This window comes from Acartia tonsa, chromosome 5 (assembly GCF_053477335.1).
Source record: "Acartia tonsa isolate MP-2025a chromosome 5, ASM5347733v1, whole genome shotgun sequence".
Taxonomy (NCBI): Eukaryota; Metazoa; Arthropoda; class Copepoda; order Calanoida; family Acartiidae; genus Acartia; species Acartia tonsa.
The window spans coordinates 9,088,113-9,114,114 of NC_137264.1; the positions used below are offsets into that span (position 1 = coordinate 9,088,113).

A 26,002-nucleotide genomic window follows, 5' to 3' on the forward strand; every position below is an offset into this window, starting at 1 on the left:
GGAGAGGACATTGGTTGGTGAATTACACTGGTACCCAAAGTTTTGTAACAACATTATCTTTTTTTTGTTTTTTTTAGATTAAATTTTAACCTAGTAGTGTTTAAACGTTTAACCAATAATTCCATCTGAGGAAATATACCTTAATTTTTATAAAACAGTGTCTTATCCTTTATAGTTGCCTGTATTAAATCTATATTAGCTATTATCATGATAAGTTAGTTGATTATGCGTCCATTGTCCTATCACTATATCCCTGACACAAACAAAGACAGATAGATGTATGGCTTTCAATATTTCAACAAACACAAAAGTTTACAAATTGAAATTAGACAAGGATGATTGATTCCAAAGATCTTTGAAACTCCTTATTTTCAAATTTTCAAAGATACAATGATAAAGTGTTTTAAAAAATATTTTTGTTTTTCTATATTCTTTTCAGATTCCTTTGAAATTTGCTTGCAGCTAGTTTGGGAACTTAGTTTTAATTATATGCCCTTTCACTTTAAATTTTACTTTTAAAAAGAAAAGTAAAAAATACATTCTGGTGGTTTCTTTCTTCACTGGCGAATTTTCTTGGAAGGGTGGAATTACACTCCACCAAAATAGTTATAAACCTTCCCAAGAACCATATTGGTCCAGTGGTTAAACAGACACTGGCTCAAAGACATCCTGTTACTAATATACAATTATTTCATTTTAGATTCCTTGAGGATCTGCCCGCAGCTGAGCAGCAGAAGTACCAGGATGAACAGCTAAAGAAGCAGGTAGAGCGCAGAGCAGCTTTGAACGGTCATCTCGCCTACCTTAACCAACATAAAACTACTGGCGACAATGCTCAAAATTCTGAAAACAAGGTAAGGCTTTTTTTTGTGTTTTGGGGGCGAATTGTTGGAATAAAAGAATTAATTAGAATTTAATAATTGAAAAATGCTTATTGATCTTAACTCTTAACAGTCGGGCCCCTTTCTGGACCTTACCTCGGCTCATATTAGAGCTAGAGGGCTAAAAAAAGTTTGTGCATGCCCTTGTTTGATAATGAATATCAAATTGACCTAAAGTATAAAGAACTGAGTAAAAACTCCACATCATTTAAATAATTAAAAAATAGGGGGAAGATGATAATAACGTCCTTAACAAAGTACTTTGTATGAAAGCGGAGTATCTTGTTTCAGAAACCTGACACAACTGCCACTACCACAGCAGCTGTTCCCTCAGCGGCTACACAACAACAACAACAACAAGGCCAACAACAGTCAGCTGATAGTAAAACTACAGCTGTTGAGCAGCAACCTCAGTCACAAGAACAACAGGTAATCTTTATTTATCGTAATTGGGGTGCTGCCAGTTTTACCACTAGCAAAAATACTTAAACTGTGTTTTTGACATAAACTAGGTATTTTTTTTAAAATTTCGTTTTTGATGTATTTTTGGCAATTTGGCAATATTTGTTTTAGCCACTGTTAAAATTACACCTTTACTGCTGTCATAAACACAGTTTTATTGTCAATTTTCACACCCATGAAATTCAATGGGGCTGTCAAATTCAAAGTTTTTATGACAAAAATGCACCTATTTTTTATATTAATATTAAGTATTTTAACTATATGCATTGATTTTAAATCGTTTGGACACTCAGCAAAATGAACCAACCATCATAATTCAATTAAAGTCCCCGAGGTTGTTAAGACAACTAATAAGAAAAGGCTGTTATCAGACTTTGGGGACTAGTGTAATAAACAGCCCAATATCCCCTCCCTCGCTGATAAATTCGCTGTTTAGGCCAACTCAACAGCGATTGTTCAGCAGCCAAAGCCAGAATTAACAGCTGACCAGCAGTATGGATACAATTATTCAAATAGGTAAGGATTATTTTTACAGCGCAGCTACTCTATGAATAGGGCATGTCTATTGTCTGTACGTACATAATATTATTTATTAGATTTAACTTATTTGAAGAAATTTCGGATAATGGAGATAAAACAAAGTAGGGGGTTTCGTCGTATTTTAACAATAGTTTTTCTCCTATTTCTAGCCTATTTTCCAACCCTGTGATCCAATTATTAACATTTACCTAACCTAACCTAAAATGAACAATTGACTACTATGAAAATACTACTAAACCTTCTACTTCGTTTTCTTTTCTTGATCCGAAATTTCTTCTACAGTTTTAATAATATACATATATTATATGTTACTAATATCTACCATTTTTACCTCTTTTTTTACTGTATGATAATCTATTGTTCCTTAAACATTTTGTTAACTAGTTTTTGCATTGCTTATAATTACCCAATTTTCCTACTTATTTTTACTTTTCCTGAAACAATTAATTGTTAATTATCCATAATAGTTTTCTTAGTTGAATGTCAATGAACTAAATAATAAGAAAAGGCAATTACAAGTTATATTACAAAATTGAAAAAAAATGAAAAAAAAATTTCTAAGAGGATAACGCCTTGTCAAAGAGGTTAAAAATCATCATGTTTTAAGTACGGACATTCTGGTAACAATTATAGAGTTGCTACTCTTTCTAAATCATACCTAACTGTTATAAGAATAATCAAGTTTGAAATAGATAGGCTAATTCTAACATGTTACTATAATTATAGAAATTGATATAAGTTTCCTAATATTTTCTGTACAAGATTTTTTAGTTCAATCAACTCATCCTTCAACTTGTATTACTTTTAATTCAGGTTTCTCAAGTTGTAAGATCATAGAATGAGTTATTAATATCCAAAATAATGAGAAACAAAATTAATCCTGTTGTAGTGGACCTTAAAGATTAGTCAAATGTTTTCTTGCTAACGAATGGATGAACCTAAATATAAAACTTTTGTTATCAGTATAATTTCCAGTGGATTGTCCCTTACTCCCCTGCCTGTGTTAATTATAGTTTTTACTCAGCTAATTAGATAGGATCAGTATTATGGTGAATGTATTATTTGTACACTAGCCTAGCGGCTACGCCCCTAGAGGCCTCTAGGGACACGTTAAATTATTTTTTTATTTGTTAATACCAAAAATCTTCGCGGGGTAGCGATTTTTTATATTTTTTTTATTTTTTGCGATTTCTCTTGGTAGGGTGGTGGTACCCTCTCCCAAAATAGCTATAAACCCTCCCAGGACCTTTTCAGCGGTTAGCGAGATCCTTCGGTACAAACAGACACACAAACCGATTAATATCCGCTGTATTAGAACCGGTTCTCAGAAAATCATAAATAACATCGTATTACAGACAATTTTCCGCGAATATCAAAATAAGAATTATAACATTGTCATTAATACCAGTTTTGTTAGCATAGGACTTCGGCCCTTCGGGGCTAACGACAGTGGTTTAAATCATATAATTTTTTAATTTTGATATCCGCTGAAAGCTGTCCAAATACTGTCCAATAATTATGCATTTTTTTGTGAGGGTGGTGGAATGGATAATCTTTTTCTTAGGGCGATTTCTTATGAGAGGATTTAGATGCCCTCCCAAAAATAGTTATAAACCTTTCCTGTACCTTTCATAAGAAGCTAAATGAAAAAGAAAACCCTATCTGTTCAGCGGTTAGCGATATTCTTCACTACAGACAAAAAAGCTTACTACTTTTAATGATGGGATATCTTTTGCGAAACCTCCATTTCAAATTAGCCATTTGACGAAAATGTCAAATTGAGTGATTTGTTGACAATACTTGCCAATGTTGTAATCTTGTCATTGTTGCACTAAACTATGTGATGTACATAAACTAACAATAGACATTATTCATAAAAAATTATCAGGGATGGAGGGGACATTGGGCTATTTATTACCCAAGTCTCCAAAGTTTAATAATAACGTTTTCTTATTCGTTTGCTCAACAACTATGGGGAATTTTTATTGAATTTTGATTGTTTGATTCATTAAGTTTCATTCATAATTGTAATCTACAGAATTTTGTGTATAATTATTTTGGATGTACATCAATTTATCGGCAACTGTCTTATCCCTTCAGACCCCTGAAATTTATGAAAAGAAAATTTAGTAATTTTTTATTTTACTGCGGAAAATAATTTGTTTGGTGTGTTGAAGAGGAGAAATTATTTAGCGCAGCAACAGCAAGCTTAATGATATTTAGTTGAATACAGTAAACTGTAATTCATTTATGCTACAAAATTCAGAAATCTTTATGAGGATTTTCAGAAGTTAAGGGGTGGTTATCAAAAATTTTTGCTAAACACCCCATCACCAGCACCCCCCCCCCCCCTTGGAGAGTCCTTAATTGCATATCTTAATATAAGAATTTCTTTTATTGATTCAGTATATTTAAAATTATGATTAAGGCTAAATATCATACGTATATTGTAGATCTAATACATACAGTATACATTACAAAAAATGACCGGTCTTTAAAATGCTATTGCCCCCCTTCTAATAAAGTTTTAACCATAATTTTTGTGTGTGTGCTCTTTATACATATGTAAGCTTGTGTTTGTTGCGGCTATTGAGATTAAAGAACATTTACCCACATTTGGCAGGCTATAAAAGAAGATATTCAAAATGTCAAAAATCAACCAATTATGTATTTTAAGTGATTTTTTCCCTACCTCTACCGAAGCAGTCTCACTAAAAGTTGTCTCAGCGCCTTGATAGTTGATATATCAAGCTACCAAGCTAGGATAGTACACTGAGATACCACAGTGAGAGGGTAGAGAAGACTAAACTCCAATATCTCAATTCTAGATCCACTTATAGCGAGCTAAAGTCAAACCAAAGACTCATACCTGGAATCCTGAAAATTGAAAATTAAAAATGTCTCGATTCTAGACAATAAGGGGCCCTAAAGATACCCTAAAGTCATTTTAGACTATGGGTTCTAATGGTAACTGACTTTTATTCCTCCTGCCATTACCAAAAAGCTAAAGAAATTCTTTCTAGCCCTTCTGTGGGCTGAGATCTGAAAATTGGACACCCTGGCACAAAGCCCGAATTTAATTGATTTTGAGTTCTTGATACATGCTTTTTGTGCTCAAATGACTTGTATGCGAGCTAGGAAGCTGAGTAAGGTGTCTATAGAAGCAAAATTTTATGCTTGAGATAAAACTCTAAATAACCCCTAGGCTAAAATTAATTTTACTATGTGATTTTTGGGCTTAAGTAAAATTCACTTAAAATAATAATAGGTTGAATTTTGACATTTTTAATTTTTTCTTTTATAGCCTGCCGGATGTCGGTAAAAGTTCTTTGATCTAATTGACCACGACATACAAAATTATACATATATATAAAAAGAACACATACAAAAAATAGGGTTACAACTTTATTAGATGGGAGGCAAGAACATTTTAAAGACCAGTCATTTTTCGTAACGTATACTGTATATAAAGTCTAGATGAATAACTCCTTAATTTGGCCAATACAAACTCGCTCTAGGAACAATCCGACTACAAATATTTGTGAATTTATTTCAAAGGCAAAGCGTCAATTAGAAAAAGGTATAATGATAACAATTTTATTTATCATGTGTAACTAAATAAGAACAAAAAAAGTTTGTCTGCAATAAAAATTTCTTAGTTGTACGTATTATTGTTCATCTAGGGTAATATATCTATTGCAATTCTATACACTAGCTAAACAGATCGGATTCTCATAGGTCCCGGGAAGGTTTATAACTATTTTGGGGGAGAGTACCACCACCCTCCCAAAAGAAATCACAAAAAATCAATTTTTTACGTTTTTCGATTTTACAAAGAGATTTCAACGCAACATAGACATATTTTAAATATAAAAAAAAATTAAGGTGCCACTAGAGGCCTCTAGGGGGCGTAGCCAATAGTATCAAATATTTTACTGAAGTGCAGATGATATAAATCATGATTGTGAACTAAATCTAACTTTAGAATATGATTTCTTTTTAATTTTCAAATTTTGTATAAAAATAATTATATTATAAGCAATTCAAAATATAATGATTCAATTAGGTTTTTAGAATGCGAGTAAAATAATGTTAAGAAAAAAATTTAAAATATTGATAAATTTAAAATGTTAATGCTGTTTTTTTTTATATCATTAGTAGGGTTTTTGTTTGTTTGTTTGTCCGTTAACCACTGAACCGCTTTTAGGCAAGATTCACTTTGGGTTATTTTACTTTTATATGTAGGCCCATGCATTTGATGGATTAAGGCTAAAAATCACACTAAAGATAGGGGCGCAGCAGCTTTTTACTATCTTATTCATATATCCAACTGTTTATCTATTACTTTTTATTAATTTTCTTATTTATTATCATACTTTAATTCTATTTTTATGTTTTATTTGTAGCTGTATATTGTGCCCTAGCAAAATAGGGATAGATGTCACTACTTTTGGCCTAACTATTCTATCGACATCAGGAAATACCCTATACCCCATCTCTTTTAGGGGGTTTCTTTCCCCTTTCCCGTTCTCCTTCCCTCTACTATGACGGCAATAGAATAGGTAGGCCAAACGCAATTACATTATCCCCATTTTCTTAGGGTACTAAATACAGTCATGTTTTATTTGTTTATTTTGATTTTTTAAATTAGTGGCACTGGCTACACCTCAAGTCAGCAACAGCAACACCACTATGCACAACAACAGCCGCCAAAGCAGCTGTCAAACGGGAGCGTTAGCAGCTGCCAGCCGCCAGGATACACCCGCCACCAGTATCCACCCCAATATTCCACGGCTGTTGCTGGATATCAAAATAGCGGCGGCCATGCCAAGACAACCACAGCGCCGGTTGGCTATGAGGGTAGTTATGTGGCGGCTGATGGCAGCACAATGGCTGCGACACTCAATAGCAGCCAGCAGGCACAGCTCATTGCTGAAAGAAATTCCTATACTAGGTAAGAAAAAACGAAAATATTTTTTTTTGCATTTTTTACAATAAACAACTAAAGAATTTATTTTGATTACACAATAGTTTTGGACAACAGTGAAGTAAAATTCATCAATAATAATATCTATAACTTTTTGAATAAATTTTTAGAATCCTACATTACCATTAATTTGTTACACATGTATAAGGAAAAGATTAAATAACTATAACATAAATTAATTCAAAACCATAATATCTTAAGACAGAAATCAAAGGAAGAGTCACTTAAAATAATTAATTTGGCATACCATGAAACCATATCCCTTCCCCTTTTATTTATTCTCTGGTCACTATGGATGTGTCAACATCGAAGGGCCGTTTTAAAGTTAAGGGTCAACTACAGTTCACGGAAAATGTCCCTGGTAACGAATATCACCGTTGTAAGTTGCATAATTAGGCCTACAAATAATCAGGATTAGCCAAGATCCAATGATACAGAGGGAAAGCTACACTGAAGAAAAAACGCGTAAAAGTTTTGCGCATTTAATTTTACTGCGAGATAAAACCACTGTATTTTTGACAAAAAGTGGGTGTGTTTTTGTCAATTTCGTATTTAGCCGTATTTTTGGCAATATTTGTGCATTATTGAAAAGTGAATATTCCAGATTATTTGTTGGCTTCTTTTTTCGGTTAAAATTTTGTGCGGGCATAATCAAAACGTTCCATCGTTTTGCAGTTAGAAGCCTTTAAAGTTCATAGATTTTTTGAGATATTCATTACCAGGAACATTTTACCGTGCACTGTAGTTGACCCAAAGTTTACTTCCTCTATAACGAGGCTTTTTAATAATAATAAATGGGCGGTAGTGGGTTGTATTATACTAGCGGCAACCTAATTTTTCGTATTTTAGATTTAAAAGAAAAGTTAAAATAATTTTTTGGGTTTTTTTTTGGAAGTGTTGGGGGTTAGTCGACCCCACTACTTTAATTTTAGTTTAAAAAAGAAAAAAAAATTTCGGTGGGATTTCTCATTTTTTTTTGGGGGGGGGAGAATTTTTCCTTTTTTGGGGGGTTTGGGGTGTCCCACCCACAAAGAAAATAGTTATAAACCTTCCCGGGACCTAAGAGAAGCTACCCTCTTAAGGAGAACTCGATCAGTTCAGCGGTTAGCGAAATCCTTCGTTACAAACAAACAGACAGACAGACATCGTTCTACTTTGTATTATAGATTTAGTTCACTAGTTATTAAAGAGATTTTACCAAATCAAATATTTTCTTTTCAAATTCTCATTTGAAGATCTCTAAAGAGAGTCGTTGAACATATTTCACCACTTTTTATTTTCAGGAATTACAGCATTTACATGTATGTATTTTATATAATAAAAAATAAACAGTGTGTTTTCTTTAAGGAACAATATTCATACTTAATTTAACCCACTTACTATTGACTTAAATTAACCATCAATGTATTTTTTTTACAGAAAAATATTTATCAACAAACTATGCCAAAAATAACGTTTTTTCAAATGCAGTTTATTTTTTAATATTAATTAATAAAGACCAATTAACAAGGGTAGTGTTTTTGCAAAAGATCTTTCAATTCTATTAAAATCTTCCAAACGGCTCTTAGGGCTATGAAGAAAAAGCAAGGTATTACCGATTAATTTGAAGATGATTAAAGTCCCTCAACAGATTTTGACGTCATACGATAGAATAGCCAACGAGAGGCCAGTACACTGTAATTGACCCACAGTGGGATCTTTTGAAAAAAATCGGGACATCCAAAAAATTTAAAATCGACTTTTATCTATCCTAGGAATTAGTAATGGCTGTAAGTAGACAGCTAGAAAAGAAATTTTTAAAAAATATTCATTTTTGGCGAATTTATGCCATTTTTAAAAAAGGTAGTGAAAAATTTCTTTTCAGTTTTGATGATTTTCCAGATTTTTTTACACAATTTTTTCAAAGCAACAAAAAATACATTTATGTTCATCTTATGAAAATAATTTTTGATTGAGGCACTTTTCAGATACCTGTACCAATGTCTAATTAAAGAAAAATTTAAAAAAAAAAATTTTTTTGGTGGTGTAAATTGACATTTTGTGAGAAAATTTCACCAAAAATATTAAGATTTTTAACCCCAAAAAATCAGTTTTCTCCATTTTACACAAAACGGACAGAAGGCCCCGGGTTTTGCAATAATAATATCAATATACAACATGTATTGTGTATTAAACAGTTTTCACAACCTGGGGCCTCTTGTCCGTTTTTGAGTAATTGAGCATTTTACATTGCATGGTTTGAATAATTTCGTTCTTGTTAATTTCAAATTTTCCCCCGTTAGAGGGGGAAGGAGTCATTTTAGAGCCCAAAGTCATCTCTGCAATGTTTTCTAACTTTTTGAGGCGGAACTTTCTTTACTTATGCATTATTTGCCTCCGGCCAACCGTTACGCCGTTATTTGCCGCCGTTGGCGTGATTTTTAACGATTTTTGCCGTTCTCGCGGTTTTAATCGACATTTAAGGGTTAAAGGAGTCGTCTAATAAAGATGGCCTTCGAATACTTTTATTTTAGCAATTAAATTTGCTAAATTTCATGTGTTCTAAAAAAAATTGTAGTTCTAACTGGTTTTGGTCCAGCAGAAATTCAAATTTGGAGATTAATTATAATATTGCAAAAACATTATATACGCATCAGAGAGAGAGAGAGAAATATACGTTTGAGAGAGAATATAATTCAAGTAATTATGTTATATTCTTATACAAACTTTAAATGAAGATAGCTAGACTTAGAATAAAGATATTAACACAAAATCAAAAGTGTTTTGAAAATTATGTTATTGTTGTTTATATCTGTAAAAAAATATTTGAAAACATGCCTTATAAGTGTCCTATTTTACTTATACTGGCCCTACCTAAAAATGCCGGGACTCGAACTGGGTGCACCTGACACTATATTCTTGTTCACAAACATTGTTTGCATTGAAAAAATATTTACATAGACGTTGATTTTGTTAAAATATTCCTATCCTAACTAAAGTTATGAAGTTTTATAGATTTTTTAAAAATAGGGTAGCTTCGCTCCTCCAAAACCGCCATACGTACTTACCAAATGCACATTAGAAGTTAACAGGAGCAAAATTTATGTTATTTTTGAGTTAAAGCAAAAGAAATTACATCATTTCGTCAAATACAAGCTTTTTAATTGATGTTTACTTTTGTCTACCCTTAATGTCCCGTTTTTTGGCAAAAGATCCCACTGTGTGACCAATGGTAAAATTTATGCTGGACCCTCATTGATTATTCTATCGTATGACGTCATAATCTGTTTAGGGACTTTAATCATTTTTGATTAATTTCTGTAAATGGCAAGTAAAGTAAATTGAACAATACTATTGTTTCTTTAAAAAACACACTGTATTTATCTGAAATTAAAACTAGATAGACTTAAAATAGAAGTTGTTCAAAATAAAGTCAAAATTACCAAAACAAATGGGTTTTTATTAGATAAGAAATGTTTAATCCCAAAGCTTCATGTTTTTTTTTAATACATATAAATATTTTTATATTGAAATAGATAAAGATCTAATCTTGTTCTTGAAACTACCATTTGACCTAAATCTAATGTTTGAAAAATTTGGCAAGTCAAAGATATTATAATATCTTCATTGTAATTTCACCAAAATTATTTGATTATTTGGCTATAGTCAACTGGAACAAATCATATGAATCTTTATTTTTGAACAAACTCCACTATGTAAAATAGTTATCAACCCTATAGATTTTGCAACCCGTAGAGAATTATCCTAAAAAGGAAATCCATGAACGAGCAGGGATAAGACAATAGAAGATAAATTGTTAAACAAAATATCCCCTTTGATAGATAAAAATTATTGATTGAAAGGGTTGGCCATTTATAGTTTGAAACCAACCAATCAAAAAAAACTTTGGGTTCCAGTGAGATTTATAGTCTTTTGTCCCCTCCTATCCTGATGAAGGACAGGTCAACACTAATAAAGTGAGGAGTAGGTTGCGCTTAAAATCCGTAAAAAAATTATGTTTAATTAAAAAAAAATGTCTTTACTTCCTTTAATCAGAAATACACATACTTAGTAAATATTATCGTTCTGCTATTTTTAAGCCTTAAAACTCACACCTCTACGGATTTTTAGCGTAATCTACTTATCCCTTTTTATTTGTGAAAATGTGTCAAAGGCTTTGTTTAAATCAAACTGTCACTAATATCTATCATAAAATATAATTGCCATAAAATTTATTTTCAACCATAATAAACAGTAAAAAATTTTAAATCATTTCATATATGTACATTGTCATTTTAATCTTAAATATTGAAAATAAAAAATGGTCAATTAAACCGCTAATAAAGGGGGAGGTAGGTTGTGCTAAAAAACCGTAAAAGTGTGAGTTTTAAGGCTTAAAAACAGTAGATTGATATTATTCACTAAATATGTGCATTTCTTATTGAAAAGAACTATAGACAAAAACTTTTTTTTTAAATTAACATAAATTTTATCATTTTACTACTGTTTTTTAAGCCTTAAAACTCACACCTTTACGGCATTTTAGCACATCCTACCTCCCCCTTTCTTCCCCTGACTCGTTCTTGGAATGTCTCCTATTGTAACAAAAAGTATAAACTGTAGTTAGAAAGTATCCAAATCTAATTACCACTTAAAGTAGTAAAGTTTTTTTCCCGAAGCTAAAGATCTCGAAAATTGCCAGTCCTAATAGGCTGTACTTAACAAGAAAGCTTTATGAATGTCTTTATGTGGTTTTAGGCTATTTTCCCGTCCTCCCGCGCTATCCCCTAGAGGCTAGGGGCGAAGCAAAAAGTTACTTATAAAAAACACTGAATCTCTTGAGGTATAGAAGAAAATAAATAAAATTAGGAAAGTTCTTTGACTTAATTTTCTTGTTAAAGAAAGGACTTTTCTTTGTACTTTATATAACAATGATAAAATACTAAATGGGGTCGAACACCTTTTTATCAACAAAAATATCTGGCAATTGCCACACCCTACCTTTAACAAAAGTGTATGATTTATAGAATAACAAAATTTGAAAGTTAAAACTTAAACTATGGCTTAGAAAATTGTTTAAGCAATATTTTTTCATACTTCGATTTTATGTAAAAAAAATGTGCTTTGTCTCAAGTATCAAAAAAGATTTTTTGATGGGAAGGGGGGGATGAACCCTCCCATTTTTTCAAACAAAGAAAAATTTGAATTTTAGTGTATAGTTTAAAGAAGAAAATCTACTCTTTTGCTGAAGACAAGTGTGGTTTGGTGTGCGCCCTGGGCAATATAATAATAAAACAATATAATGCAGTAATTGGTAACAATCAAATACATCTTTTCTTATATCAAATATCAATAACAATCCTATCTATGGGTTTTTGTAGCTGGAATTTTAGTAGCAAAGCTACTCTTCAATACTATTTACTAGCACAGCAGCTCTTATTAAATGAAACAAACAAACAAATGACTATCCTATCATATACATATATAAACACAAGTAATTTTTAAAAAAATTTTGTATACATAAACATAAGCTATTTTTTTAACACAAGTTAAAATCTAAGTCTTAGAATGTTTTTGGTTTATTTTGTACCTTCCACCTTCGAACATAGAGCCTACTAGGGGCGCAGCAACTAGTTATATAGAATTGCCTTCGATCCACAGTGATATATACTATTTTTGTAAGTAAATAAATTTTGTAAAACTTTTGCTTTCAAGTAAACTTTTTTCATAACCTTTGCATGTCCTAACAAATAGGATTTTTAACCTTTTAGATACTATTTTCGTTTAAACTATAAGATACAAATATAAAAAATTAACAAATATTTTTCATTGTGATTTTTTTTGCATGAGTATATAGAGTTTTTAGATATATAAATATGATAATGCAACACTTTTTTTTATAAAGAACATAATTGGTTCCTAATATAACAATATGATATCAATTTCCATTAAACATGTTTATTAACATAAACAACGTTCTGGGCGTTTTATAATGGATGCAGGGGCAGATGGAGGGTGGAGACATCCTCCCTACCTCCCTCTTCACCCTTATCTGAAACACAGCCGCCTCAAAACAGCCAAGAGGGGATTCAAAGCAAAAGAAATTAACACCACCTTTAAATATATAGGGGTATGAAAAAAAGTCCGAGCTCTTCAATTTACTAGTCAGAAGGCTTATTTGGTTTTTATTCATGTTGAATATGTATGAGGATGTTTTGCGCCACCCCCCCCCCCCCCCTGAAAAAATCCATTGCGACACACTGAATGGATGTATTTGTTCTTGGTTCCAACTACATTGAAAAAATGTATACAAATTAAATGCTCATTACCCTATATTATTATACAAACCACAAAGGTTAATGGTCTTTAAATTATAAAAAGAAAATAATTCAATTAGTTAAAAACAAGGATGACAACATCAATAAAAGCGAAGCTCTGAAACGGTAGAACAAACGAACATTAACAGTTGTAGAGTGTCAGAACTGAATAATTAGAATATAAATTTATAAAAATCGAAACAATATTGTTAGTAAATTTGTTGAAAACTGAATAAATACAGGATACAGTTTAAGGACATAATTACATTTTTAGGACTTGATTATAGAGTTGTTACACTTTCTAAATCGTACCTAACTACCAAAGGAAACACCATGCAAAGTTTGAAATCAATAGGACAATTCTATCATGCCTAAATTAACGAAAAGAGCTATCCGTTCCAGACGGACGGACGACGGACCGACCCTAATTATAGAGAAGTCTCGCTTTTAAAAATCACAAAATATGTGTTTCTATATAAAATACTATTTAATTCTACCCCCTCACATACTTCTAGGGGCACTTGGTTGATGGGGGAGAGTCTAAGAAGAAGTAAAATAATTTTTTTGCAGTGGGGGGGGGGGGGGGGCGAGATTATTTTTTCCATTTTGTTTTTCATTTGAGGGGTAGTGTTACCCTCCCTCCTTTCTTCGACCAATGAGAATCTTCAGGAGAACCATATCGGTTAGCAAGATTCTTCTCTAGAGACACAAAAACACACAGACATTTTGTTACTTTTATATAAGTGTAGGCATTCAGATTTTTATTTTGAATATTAGACATAAATCTTTGAAATTCAATGAATAAAATAGATCTAATATCCATTTATTACTCTGAAAATATAACAAATCCTTATAATAAAGTAACAGGATGTGTGTTTGTCTGTCTGTCTGTTTGTACCGAAGGATCTCGCTAACCGCTGAACCGATCGGGTTTTCCTTAACAGCGTAGCTTCTCATAGGTCACGGGAAGGTTTATAACTATTTGGGGGGTGGGTAAGGAAAAATCGACAAAAATACAAAAAAAACGCCGCCCTGCGGACAAATTTGTAATTAGCTAAAACAAAACTAAAACCATCTATCGGCGGAAAAAATATTTTTGGTAAATAGCTGATTTTAAAGTAGATTGAAAAGAAACAATTTTACGTGTCCCTAGAGGCCTCTAGGGGCGTAGCCGCTAGTACAAAAATATATTACATAATATTGTGTCCTTTTTATATGTTTGATCCAGTTAGATTACTGTGTTTAGGAGTTCTACTGTTTAATTAGATCTTGATTTAGTAAATAGTAATTAGAGCAAATCCTAATTTTCGAGAAGTCGACCCTCTGGCCCCCTCCCAAAATACGTGGTGTTTTCTCTTGAGAGGGTTTTTGTACTCTCCCAATTACAAACCATTCCAGGAACTATGAGAAACTACATTGAAAAGAAGATCTATATCGGTTGAATGGTAGCGAGATTCTTCGGTACAAACAAACTCAAAAATTACTTTTATATAAGGATATAATAGTTTATTATGCCTTTCAATTTACAATGACTCATTCATGTACATAACTGTGTGATCCATCATTGATCATAAGCCTCTTTTTTATCAATATATTAGAGACAGCACATACATCAAATATTCAATACATAACCAGTATTCTGGAACTGTCAAATTGGCTACAGTTAACTTTTATTGGATCAGGGACGATTTCATCCAATCTACTAAAGTGTGTTGAAACAAAAAAAACAATAGCTTCACTTTTTTCAATATAAACCTTACAGTTTTTGGTCTGAAACTAATAAAAAAATAATACAATTAAGACAAATGTGTCTTTTTAAAAAAAGAACAAACCGTCTGAAGTACTTGAAATCCTGTAGATAGACCCCAAAATGTTTGAAGTTTTTGCTGTGGCATGTAAAGACCTTTCTATAGACACCTTAACAAGGTTTCTAACACAATCTTAGCCAATTTGGCATCAAAAAGAAAGACCTGGCAAACATCAGGAACTGCCAAACTGCCAAATTGGCAAAGATTTAGTTAGCAATCTGGTTAAGGTGTCTATAAAAAGAGTTTTTACATGCCCTATCAAAAACCCTAAACATTATGGGGTCTATCTCCAAGATTTGAAGTACTTTTGGTGGTTCAAATTGTGAGCGATTGTCTTTTTTTCAACACGCTTTATATATTGGTAGCGCAATATATTAGGCATATGAATACAATATATTGCAATTTGTCCAGTTGAACTCTCAATTATAAAGAAAGAAAATGAGACAATTTAAAAGTAAACAGGCTGGATTGATTTTTTTTTATAGATTTGATTATCTTATTTTAATGTAAAAATATCATTTAACACACCATGGTAAACAATTTATAAAGACGGTCAGACGGACTAACATCAAACTTATATGTATCATAGATTAATTAATGCCATATGTTGGGAATATTAAACATGATATTTGTCTGTCTGTCTCAAAGAAGATAAAGTATAGAATAGAATCCAGGTAGAAGATTCTGCCTGGCTAGCCTGAAGTAAAATTGGAACTTTTGAAAGACCAAAACGGCTACAAGGCTGTTAGTAAATAACATGATTTTAGTAATTATTCAGAAAAAATATTCAAAATAAATTTCTTTTCCAATGGTTTACTAAAAGCCATGTAGCCAAGAATCCAGCTTCCTCTTCCCTATTCACAATGGATTAAAAATGAATTTAATGTGCATATTAAGCCTTAAAAAAATAATTATGTAAGAAAATTTACAAAAAAATATTGGTCTCAGTATTTATATTATAAAACTAGGTTGCGCTCTTATGTTTCTTATATTAGATGTTGATACAAATTAAACTTTTCTAGTTTTGTCCAACTAGTCATTGTAATTTGTACTATATCATTATTGTCTTTACTGCGCAAGTCAAAGATTCCTTCAAATTTCCCAGAAATATTTAGGGTTTTCATTTCTATTCCTCCTTATTCTATGGTCTGTCTGTTTTTGATAATTGAATACTCTTGTTGCATTATTAACCCATTAGTGACGAACCAGCTTTTATCGCCCATTATGGAATTCCGTTTTACCATAATAAAGCTTCCCTGAAATTTTCAGCTCGATCGGTCCATAAAAGTGGCGCTCGGCACTATTGGGTTAATAGAAGGTCAATTTTAGCGTTATTGATTCGTAAAGAAGCATGTAAAAATCTAAGCTAATATAAGTATATCTATATAATATCTAGTCTTTGAAATTTGTCGTAGTGTGGAAGTCATAGAAACAGAGACCCGAGACGCAGGATTATTCGATTGTGAATTATAAAAGTACCCAAAGTTATCTTATTATTTGTATCAAAAACTTTAGGTACTTACATAGAATTTCGATTGAATGCTTTCATATTAGTTGTGTCCAAACTGTTCAAACTCTTATTGTAATCTACAGAACGGGAAATTTTGTTTATCATATTTGGGGATGTATTTCAATTTATCGGTCATTGTCTTATTCCGTATGATCCCTGATGAGACGACGTGTCACAACCAATTAGTTATGTTGAGTAAAACACTCTGCAAAGCCAACATTTCAACCATACAACAAGAACAAATATTTTTATGAGCACAGCATAGCAGTATGTGCGTCCAACTCTTTGACAAGAAGTTTACTAAGAATAAATTTATAAAATTTTATTTTAAATAAACATTAAATAGTAGTTCTTTGTGCGATGATTTAGACTAAAATTAAAATCATGGTTGATGTTACGTTGTTTTATTTGCTTTAATTTAAACAAAACTAATGGGTTCATTTCTAGCCTCTAAGCTCTTCAAGGGGGGTTTACTTTAAATATATTAATTTATTTATCTTTTTTTTCTGTTTAAATTCACCTCAGTTGCAACCTTTACCAATTTAAATATAAGGGTAGAAATAAATTAAACTATTTTTTTGTGCCGGAATCTAGAGGGATAAGACAATGGCCGAATAATTGATGTACATCCTCAAAGATGCACAAAATTACACTTTGTATAGATTTATGGTTGAAACGATTGGACACTCAATTAAATGACCCAACCCATCAAAATTCAATAAAAATCCTCAAGGTTGGTAAGTCAATGAATAATAAAACTTTATTTACAACTTTGAGGACTAGTTTAATAAACAGCCCAATGTCCCTCTCCCCCTGGTTTTTGTGACCAACATTCATATTGTAAATGTTTAAGCTTCGCTTTTAATGCAAGTAATCATTTTTCTTATACTTTTAATATTTATTTATTTATGTCATCATTTATTAGAACCAATTTTTACTAGTATTTCTAGTAGAACACAGTAAAAGTGTCTGACTGATTATGACGTAACAAAAAATTAGCCAATGAGAGGCCACTATAAATTTTACCATTGGTCAATAATGGCCTCTCATTGGCTATTTTTTTTGTTACGTCATAATCAGTCAGACACTATTACTGTGTTCAATTTCTAGTATTTTACTTTCTTTCTTGAAAATATTAATTAATATATCCTAAATGTAATATAAGGATCTTTTTCTGAAATCTATTATAAAAAAGTAAGAGAATATGTGTCTTTCTGTTTGTGCCGAAGGATCTCGCTAACCGCTGAAACTCTATGGTCCTCCTTCACAGGGGAGCGTGAAATAGGTCCATGGAAGTTTTTTTTTAAAACTATTTCGGGGGAAGGTACTACCACCCTCACAAGAGAAATTACCATTAGAATACATTAAAGCCCCCCCCCATTCTCCCCCAAATTCTTTTTCTTTTTTATATCTAAAATAAAATTTTGTGTTATAGAATTAAACTTATCCTTTCTTAAGGCATCCAGGGGGTGTAGCCGCTAGTTCTTTAAAAAGTAAAAACTTTTTCTAGCCCCTTCGGGCGGCTCTAACTTTGCTTGGCTTCTATCCCCTTCTGAACTTTACCCTAACCTAACCTGTAATAAGCTTTTTCTTATAATTAAACGATTGTGGCCCATTTAATTTGTTCCATTTCAGCCAAAACCATCTTCCTTAACAAAAATTAAGATTATACGTGTGTCGTGTATAACGATGACAGATAAAATATTTTCTCGTATTCATTTGGATCCGGTGGATAGGAACCGGTTCTCATGAATACGAAAAAACTATGTCTAGCATCGAATTATATCCAGCTTTCTACGAATATAAAAATTTCAATCATAAGATTAAAACCAGTTTTTTTAGCCCCGAGGTGCTGAAGGCACCGGCTAAAAAAACTTGTTTTTAATCTTAATCATAATTGTACATTCTATATCCGCGGAAAGCCGTTTATAATACGATGCGAGAAATAACTATTTAAGAGATTTGATAGATAAAATGAACTAATGCAGAAATCAAATAAATAAATGGTAAATAAAATGTCTTTTCTAAAACATTGTGTCTTTTGTTACATTGAAAAAGAAAAATGTAAACAGTTACAGATTGCTTCCATATAATTTTTAGTAGCAAAGCTACTCTATAATTCAACTTATCTGTCCGTGAGTCTATAGTTAAAATTATTGTTTAAAGTATAAGTTGGAACATATCTGTAACTTGTTATGTTGTTTACAAAACTGACCAAATTGATATAAATTAGAAAAATATTCCAAAAAATGTTTATTATTTTTATCCATATAAATATTTTTATAATCCGAATATTATATTCGCTTCTTGTTGCTTTCCTGCTTGTGGCTTGTGGTTTATTGTTGCTTCCCTTCTATGGATTGATCGGCCCTTGTGCTTTAATGGTTTACTTGCTTAATGTTTTAATGTCTAAAGTTTTTTTGCCTTGTAGTTAAAATCAACTTATTCTGAACAAAGTTTCAGTCAAAATTAATTACACGAAAAAGGCCTGAACTAAAATAGTTGTGAATTAGCATTTAGTTTTTTAATGATTGACTTACTCCTAATTTTAAAAAAATTATTAGATTTTACCTTCACCTAAAAAGTTTGTAGGGAATATCCCACCCGCCCCCAACCCCCTCCAAATTTTTAAAACCCTTGAAAAAGGTTCATGGCTAAGTGAGGTAAACTTTTGACATTACACACTAAAATATTGAGGATTTAACACCACTTCGACAACTAACCCCCCCCCCCCCCGCGTTAAAACTGTTTGAATGATTTGTTTAATAATTTATACCTCTCCTCCCCTGAAGAAAAAATGGATGTCCTTGAGTTGTTCTACCAATAATAAAAGATGATTTTTAATATTCATATTATTATTTATTTTGATAAATGATAAATATATAAATTTGTATAATCTATAAATGATTGTGTAAAATTTGGCAAAGTTAAATAACAAAAGCTGAGGCATTATGTTTTGCAGAGCTTGCATGCCAAAAAGGTTTTATATTGAGGCAAAAAAATAAAAATAGCAAAATTATAATAGAAAATTTTAACAACATATTTATATACTGCTTGCTGTCGGGTGGACCACCACACCACGGCATACTAAAGGCATAAAAGTATACTTATGATATCTCAGGTGGGTTAAATGAATAGTAACAGTAGGAAAAATGGCTTTGCCTATAAACTCTTTACAATCAACAGTTAGTTCTCCTAGTAAAAATTTCCTGTAACCAAATGGTTTGTTGTCTGATGGATGTTACTTTAATCTATAATAATCAACTAACAAAATGAAGTAGGTGACTGCAAAAATTATACATTTTTAAATTGGTAAAAAGTAAATAACCTACCCACTGCAGTTTTGTGTGAATTCTTACCATACAGTTCCAGACATGCTTGACACAAGGAGTTTGGACCAAGCTAAATCCTGATGCTCCCTGCATTACAAATTGAATCAACTTTTAGTCCAGGAATAAAAGCAATATTTTACAAACGTGGGGTTTCATCGAAAAAACAAGGATGCCGAAATCCAGAAAAGCAAACTCAAGATATATAAGGACAAATTAATATTAAGAAACATATAGCGACAATATGTAATATATCCTAAAATAATGAGGACATATTTACAATTTTAGACATGATTTAAAGATGCTGATTACAAGGTGTCTAATCCTCATAAGAATCACCATTCCATAAATGAAGGCACCGGGATTATTATTGGGTAGTTATGGGTTACGGGTGTAATAAGTAATAACTTACCTACACAGTTTATAGGTAAACCATAATTAAAAAGGTATCTTGACTGTAAAACAAAAGAGAAAAATATCCATAGAAAAGAAAGAAGTATTTACATGGGTATAGTCCCTTTCGTGGCAACGCACCTTAAGGGGCGATTCTTCGTATTTTTCACAGTAGCTTTTCTCCTATTTCTAGCCCCTACGGGGAGCTCTAACCCTGCGGGGCCAATTGCCTAAACCTGTGGGGCTATCAGCCCAATATAACCTAACCTATAACAAAATAATCTATAAAAAGCTATTTTAGAAATACGACAAATCGCCTCTTAAGAAGCGTTGCCACGGAAGGGACTATTCCCATTTACATTTCTGTAATCATCTGTCTACAAGACTAAGCAAAACAATAATGATTAAGCAATTTAAGTTAGGAAACTGCAAACTTCTCTATTCCCTAAATTCTTGGTACAGCCTAAAAATAATAATATGAAAAGGGAGGTCCAACTCCAGACATTTAAAAGTACAAAGTAAGAACAATTTCTCAGTAAACAACTTCTACAAATAAACAACCTCTGGATTTAGCATTAATTCTCTTTTTTTTCCCTGTTATTGGGAATCTGCTAGAAGAAAGAATGTACAGTATATCTTTAATTTAAAAAATGAGACAAAAAATTAAATTGCATTTCGACTTTATGTACTGTAAAGTACAATTTTAAATTTTAGATTTTTTTTCTTATTGAATTATATAGAACTGTAAATATCAAGAACATTATTGATCAATGGCTTAGCTTTAATGCACATATTTCAATTTGCAATTGGAATAAACATAGTATTCTTACTAATTTTAAATTAAACAGCATTTCCTAAGACTCTAAGAGTAGAATAACTGCTAAAAATTAATATAGAAATCCAATTTTCTTCCAATAATATTGAAATGTGAAGTAAGAATCAACATTATATTTTGCCAATATGAAGAAAATGTAAAAAATGAACAATATATCAATAAATCATTGAGGTAGATGTTTGGGAAATATATTTTAGCCAATGCCAAAACCAAATCACTCTAAATAAAATGTTCATACAACACAGCATCAGAATTATAAAGAATAAATCATAAGTAGTTTAGCAGCGCAAGTTCTGCGGAAATGTAAGGCCAATGAGTGCAAATCGTAGAATTGCTTCACTTTTATTTATAGACAATAGCAGCTCATAAAGCTGCTCCACTCCTCAAGATACAAACACAATAGGATTCAAGTATTTACAAGTTTATTGATCAAAAGTCTACCAAATACTGAAGAATATGATAATATAATGCTTTAAAGTTTACTAGCGACTTCGAACCTAGCCTCTAGGGGTTTTGCCCCAAGAGGTAATTTTTAAAAAATAATTTGGATTTCTGGTTCTGCCATTTATTTTGAAAGAACTGCCTCAATAAAATTACTGCCTAAAAAATGGTGGGGGGATTTATTTATTTATTTATTTTTTTTTGGGGGGGGGGTGGGGGTGTACCACATCCCAATAAAATAGCCTAAAACCACCACAGGACCAGTAGGTATATTCCCTGAAGAGTAGAATCCAATCGGTTCAGTGGTTACCAAGATTTTAATGGACAGACAGACAGACTGACATACATCATTCTACTTTGTATTATAGATAAGGCATATCAGTTTTTCCCGTATTAATTCTAAAATTTTGTGGGATTGCTTGAGTAAGTTGATTGTCCTGTCCTAAAGAATTTAGTTTATTTTTAAAAATCCAAAAAAAGTTCCAGCTTATTTGCATGAACACATTATAAATAGAATTTTGAGATGCATCATATTTCTGAAACCATTAAGTCCTAAAATCTTTTTTCACTTTGTTATTTTTCACATTATAATTTACCTTATAGTGTCAAAGTAAAATAGGCAACACAAGACATTTTAATATATGCTAATTATATTACAATTTTAGCTGTTTTGTTGGTTGTCTTGTAAATCCGATTCTTCGATGCATTACCATTTGAAAACCATTATTTGAGTCTGGACACCACACCCATTCAACCAACAATGTTTACTAGAGTGGGTCTATTTTGAAAGGGGATATTTTGAAACGCACAAAAGTGCCCAATTCTGCTCCTCGGCTCCATTTCTGGGACGGGAGCACCAAATTTTTGACTCACATTAAAAAATAGATATACAATTGTATGTGTAGTAGCCAACGATTTTTAAACTTAAGAGGAATTTTAAATGATCCAGAGTTGTAGTATACTTATAAAAATCACGTGCAAGTTCCCGCTATGGCTTCAGATAAAAATGTCCAAAATCGACCCACCCTAATGTTTACATTGATAGCATCTTAAAATGAAATAATTATATGCTGCATTTTTTAACCGCTCTGTGTTTAAAAAGCTATAATTGTTTTCATTATAACTTTCTCATTTTGACTTTTTTCAACTCATAATCGTGATTTTCTTTCAAAACTTTTTTTTGTAGTTTCATCTCAATTTTCTTTGCCAACCAATCTATTCATCCATCCATCCATCAAAACTAAAGAGGATCCATTTATTTTCCAATTTTGATCATTTCCGGTAGATTTGGTATATTACACATCCTACACACCTCCTCTTAATGACATTAAGATTTCAATTTAGGAATAATAATGATTAAGGCAAACATCATCTATTATGAGAAAACGATTTATCCCTTCTGTAAATGAAAATTAATGTTTCATAAGACAGGACTAGTTTGAAATCAACCATTCAAAGTTTTGAGCCAACGAATTATATATAATAAAAATTTGGTTATAGTCAAATGTGCGATCCCATCCTCTTTTAAAAAAGACCTACGCAAAAACAAATGACCTATCAGAAATCTACCAAATTAGTATATAAGCAAATTTTGTATACAATGAAAATGCCTGTGATTTAATTTTTAGCCCAAAATTCCTTTAAAGATGTGGTATCCAAAACAAATGTATAAGTGTCTTTTACCAGTCCCAAATTTTATAATAACGTTTTCTAATTCGTTTGCTTAAAAATTTTGGGGACTTTGGGTTGGTTGATTCATTTAGTTGAGTGTTCAAACGTTTCAACGACTAATTCTAATTTACAGACGGGGTAATTTTGTGAATCATCATTGGGGATATACATCAATTTATCGGCCATTGTCTTATCCATATAGATCCCTGGTCTGTTACACTTTTTGATGATTGGCGTACCTTGATTAATATGATTGATTGGTTAGCTATACCTAAGTCGTGAAACAGCTTTTGTATAGACACTAGGGCCAGCTCAAGCTCCACGTTCAAGCAAATTATTACTTAACCCACTTTACAGGATTACCTCACCCTCTTTGAATATGGCAGGTGTCCTAAAATAAATCACTGTAATGAATGACGCTCTCCGCCGAGTAGCTTGGGATAAAGGCCACGAAGCCAACACAGCTTATCTTGCTTTTATTACAAAGTATTGTGCTTTTTCAACATGTACACTTTGTATATAAATATTTGAAAATAGAACCGTTTATGTAAGAAATTTAAAATATTCATAGCGTTAGGAAAGTTTTAAATTTATTTTACATAAGATTCGAGCAAAGATATTAAAGAATTTAAATGTATTCACCTAGATTATGTCAGATTTTTAGATAACCCAATGTCTAATTTTAAGTTCTTGTCTACTATGCATATATACATAGTTTAGGTATCTTATTCGTAAACTTACAAATATATATAGAAATATTTAACTATTAATTAATTAATTCTTTTTTATCATAAAGCATGTCGTCAAATTTTTAATCCTTATATAAAAGTAACAGAATGTCTGACTGCCTGAATGTTTGTCTATCTCGTGCTGATAACCCCTTATATTAAACTAGCGGCTTCGCCTTGCCCCAAGAGGTGATAAAAAAAGTTAAGGTGAAATTCATAAAATAAAATACAAAAGGACCAAGGAAATCTTCTACAAAAAAAGGACCAAGGAAATATTCTACAAAAAAAATTGGGGTGATTTTTTTTTGGCCTAAAACCACCACAGGATCAGTAGGTATATTCCCTGAAGAGTAGAATCCGATCGGTTCAGTGGTTACAGAGATCTTAAGGGACAGACGGACAGACAGACGGACAGACATCATTCTACTTTGTATTATAGATGACAAGAAGGTTGCTTTTTTGCTGTTATACATAGCACCTGCGGGGGGAGGCCCTAACCCTGCGGGACTACCAATACCCAATATAACCAAGCAAACAAGCGAAAAACTGCTTCCACCTGAATTCATTTTTTATTTATTTAAAAAATATGGGAGGGAGGGTTATGGGTGCTCAATAGGGTACATTTTGTGAAAGCTTTCAATCACTATTCGAGACAGTATATCTTATTAGATATCTTGTCAAAAAATTAAAATCATAATTATATAATTTATATTATTATTATTAAAAAAAATTAGGTTTTTTTTTATTTCTCTTGAGAGAGTGGTGGTACCCTCCAAACAAAATAGTTATAAATCTTCCCGGGACCTATGAGAAGCTACCCTGTTAAGGAGAACCCAATCGGTTCAGCGGTTAGCGAGATCCTTCGGTACAAACATACAAATACACAGACAAACACACAAACACACATAGCAAATAGACATCCTGTTACTTTAGTATAAGGATGTATGTATAATGGTTTTGGGTTGTATTATACACATCAGGGAGGCAGGGAACAATGAACTGTTCATTAAATTATATGTACCCAATGTTTTAAAATCATTGTATCTTATTAGTTGTCTTAAAAACTTTGGGTACTTTTATCGATTAGTTCAAAACTACTAGTGTGTAAACTTTTCAACAAATAATTCTAAATCATTTTTGTTTATAATCATTAAGGATGTATTTCAATTTATCGGTCATTATCTTATCACTTAAGATCTTTATGAATATCCTATTATATAAAGTAGTAAGCGGTTTTTGTCTGTCCCGAAGAATCTCGCTAACCGCTGAACCAATATTGTTCTCCTTTACAGTGAAGCTTCTTATATTTCCTGGGAAGGTTTTAAACCTTTTTGGAGAGGGTGTCTTCACCCCCCTCCCCCCAAAAAATTTTACTCTTTTGATACTTAAATTCAAATGGAATGAGGTCGACTTTTCCCCCTCCTACCTTAAGTGCCCCTAGAGGCTTCTAGGGGGCGTAGCCGCTAGTAGTTAAATATAGTTTCTATGTGTTTACTAACACCTTGATATAGTTAGCTAAGCCCAAGGATCTAAATGGATAAGACAATGAACAATAAGTTGATGATAAACAAAATTACCCCTTAGATTATAGTTATTGGTTCAAAAGTTTTTGAGCGCATTAAATTTAAAACTTTGGGTACCAGTGTAATATACAGTCCAATTTCCTCTCTCTCTATGGCTAAGCCTGAATACCATTTGATGGACAAACTTTTATAGATAAAGGATGGTTGGGAGGGGGGGGGGGGGGTAATAATATAGAAGTTTATCATACCTTGGAAGTTGATGAGAAGGGGGGGGGGAGAAGTTATCTGAGCAACTTTATAATCTAATTTCACCCTTGAATGTCCACAAATGTATACCTATTATCTGTTAGGGTTTCTGCAGATATTTTTTTGCAATATTTTTTAGCAAACTCCTTTAAAGAGGCACCTTAAAAATTCTCTTTGTGGGTATTTCTTTTTGGGTCTAATAAGTAAAATACAATAACATAAAATTGGAGAAGTGCGTAGAGACTGTGTTACTTATGAACAGTTTTAAATGGAAAAAACAGGACAAACATACATCTTCGTTAATGAGTAGCTGCTAAAATAGGAAGAAATTATTATGCTCTATTAGTTTAAT

The 26,002-nt window shown here is 31.9% G+C and overlaps 1 protein-coding gene across 4 annotated transcripts in view; it reads left to right on the plus strand.

Moving 5' to 3' along the window:
• Positions 1 to 26,002, plus strand: part of LOC145318699 (uncharacterized) — a 136,870-nt gene that overhangs the window by 54,324 nt on the left and 56,544 nt on the right. For 2 of the 4 annotated variants that reach the window (XM_080160145.1, XM_080160147.1), the window contains exons 5-9: positions 701 to 854; positions 1,173 to 1,310; positions 1,780 to 1,859; positions 6,535 to 6,837; positions 8,154 to 8,171. In XM_080160145.1, the coding sequence (XP_080016271.1) occupies positions 701 to 854; positions 1,173 to 1,310; positions 1,780 to 1,859; positions 6,535 to 6,837; positions 8,154 to 8,171 (693 nt within the window). The remainder of the gene's footprint in view (positions 1 to 700; positions 855 to 1,172; positions 1,311 to 1,779; positions 1,860 to 6,534; positions 6,838 to 8,153; positions 8,172 to 26,002) is intronic. The other 2 variants (XM_080160148.1, XM_080160149.1) reach the window with 2 other exon arrangements.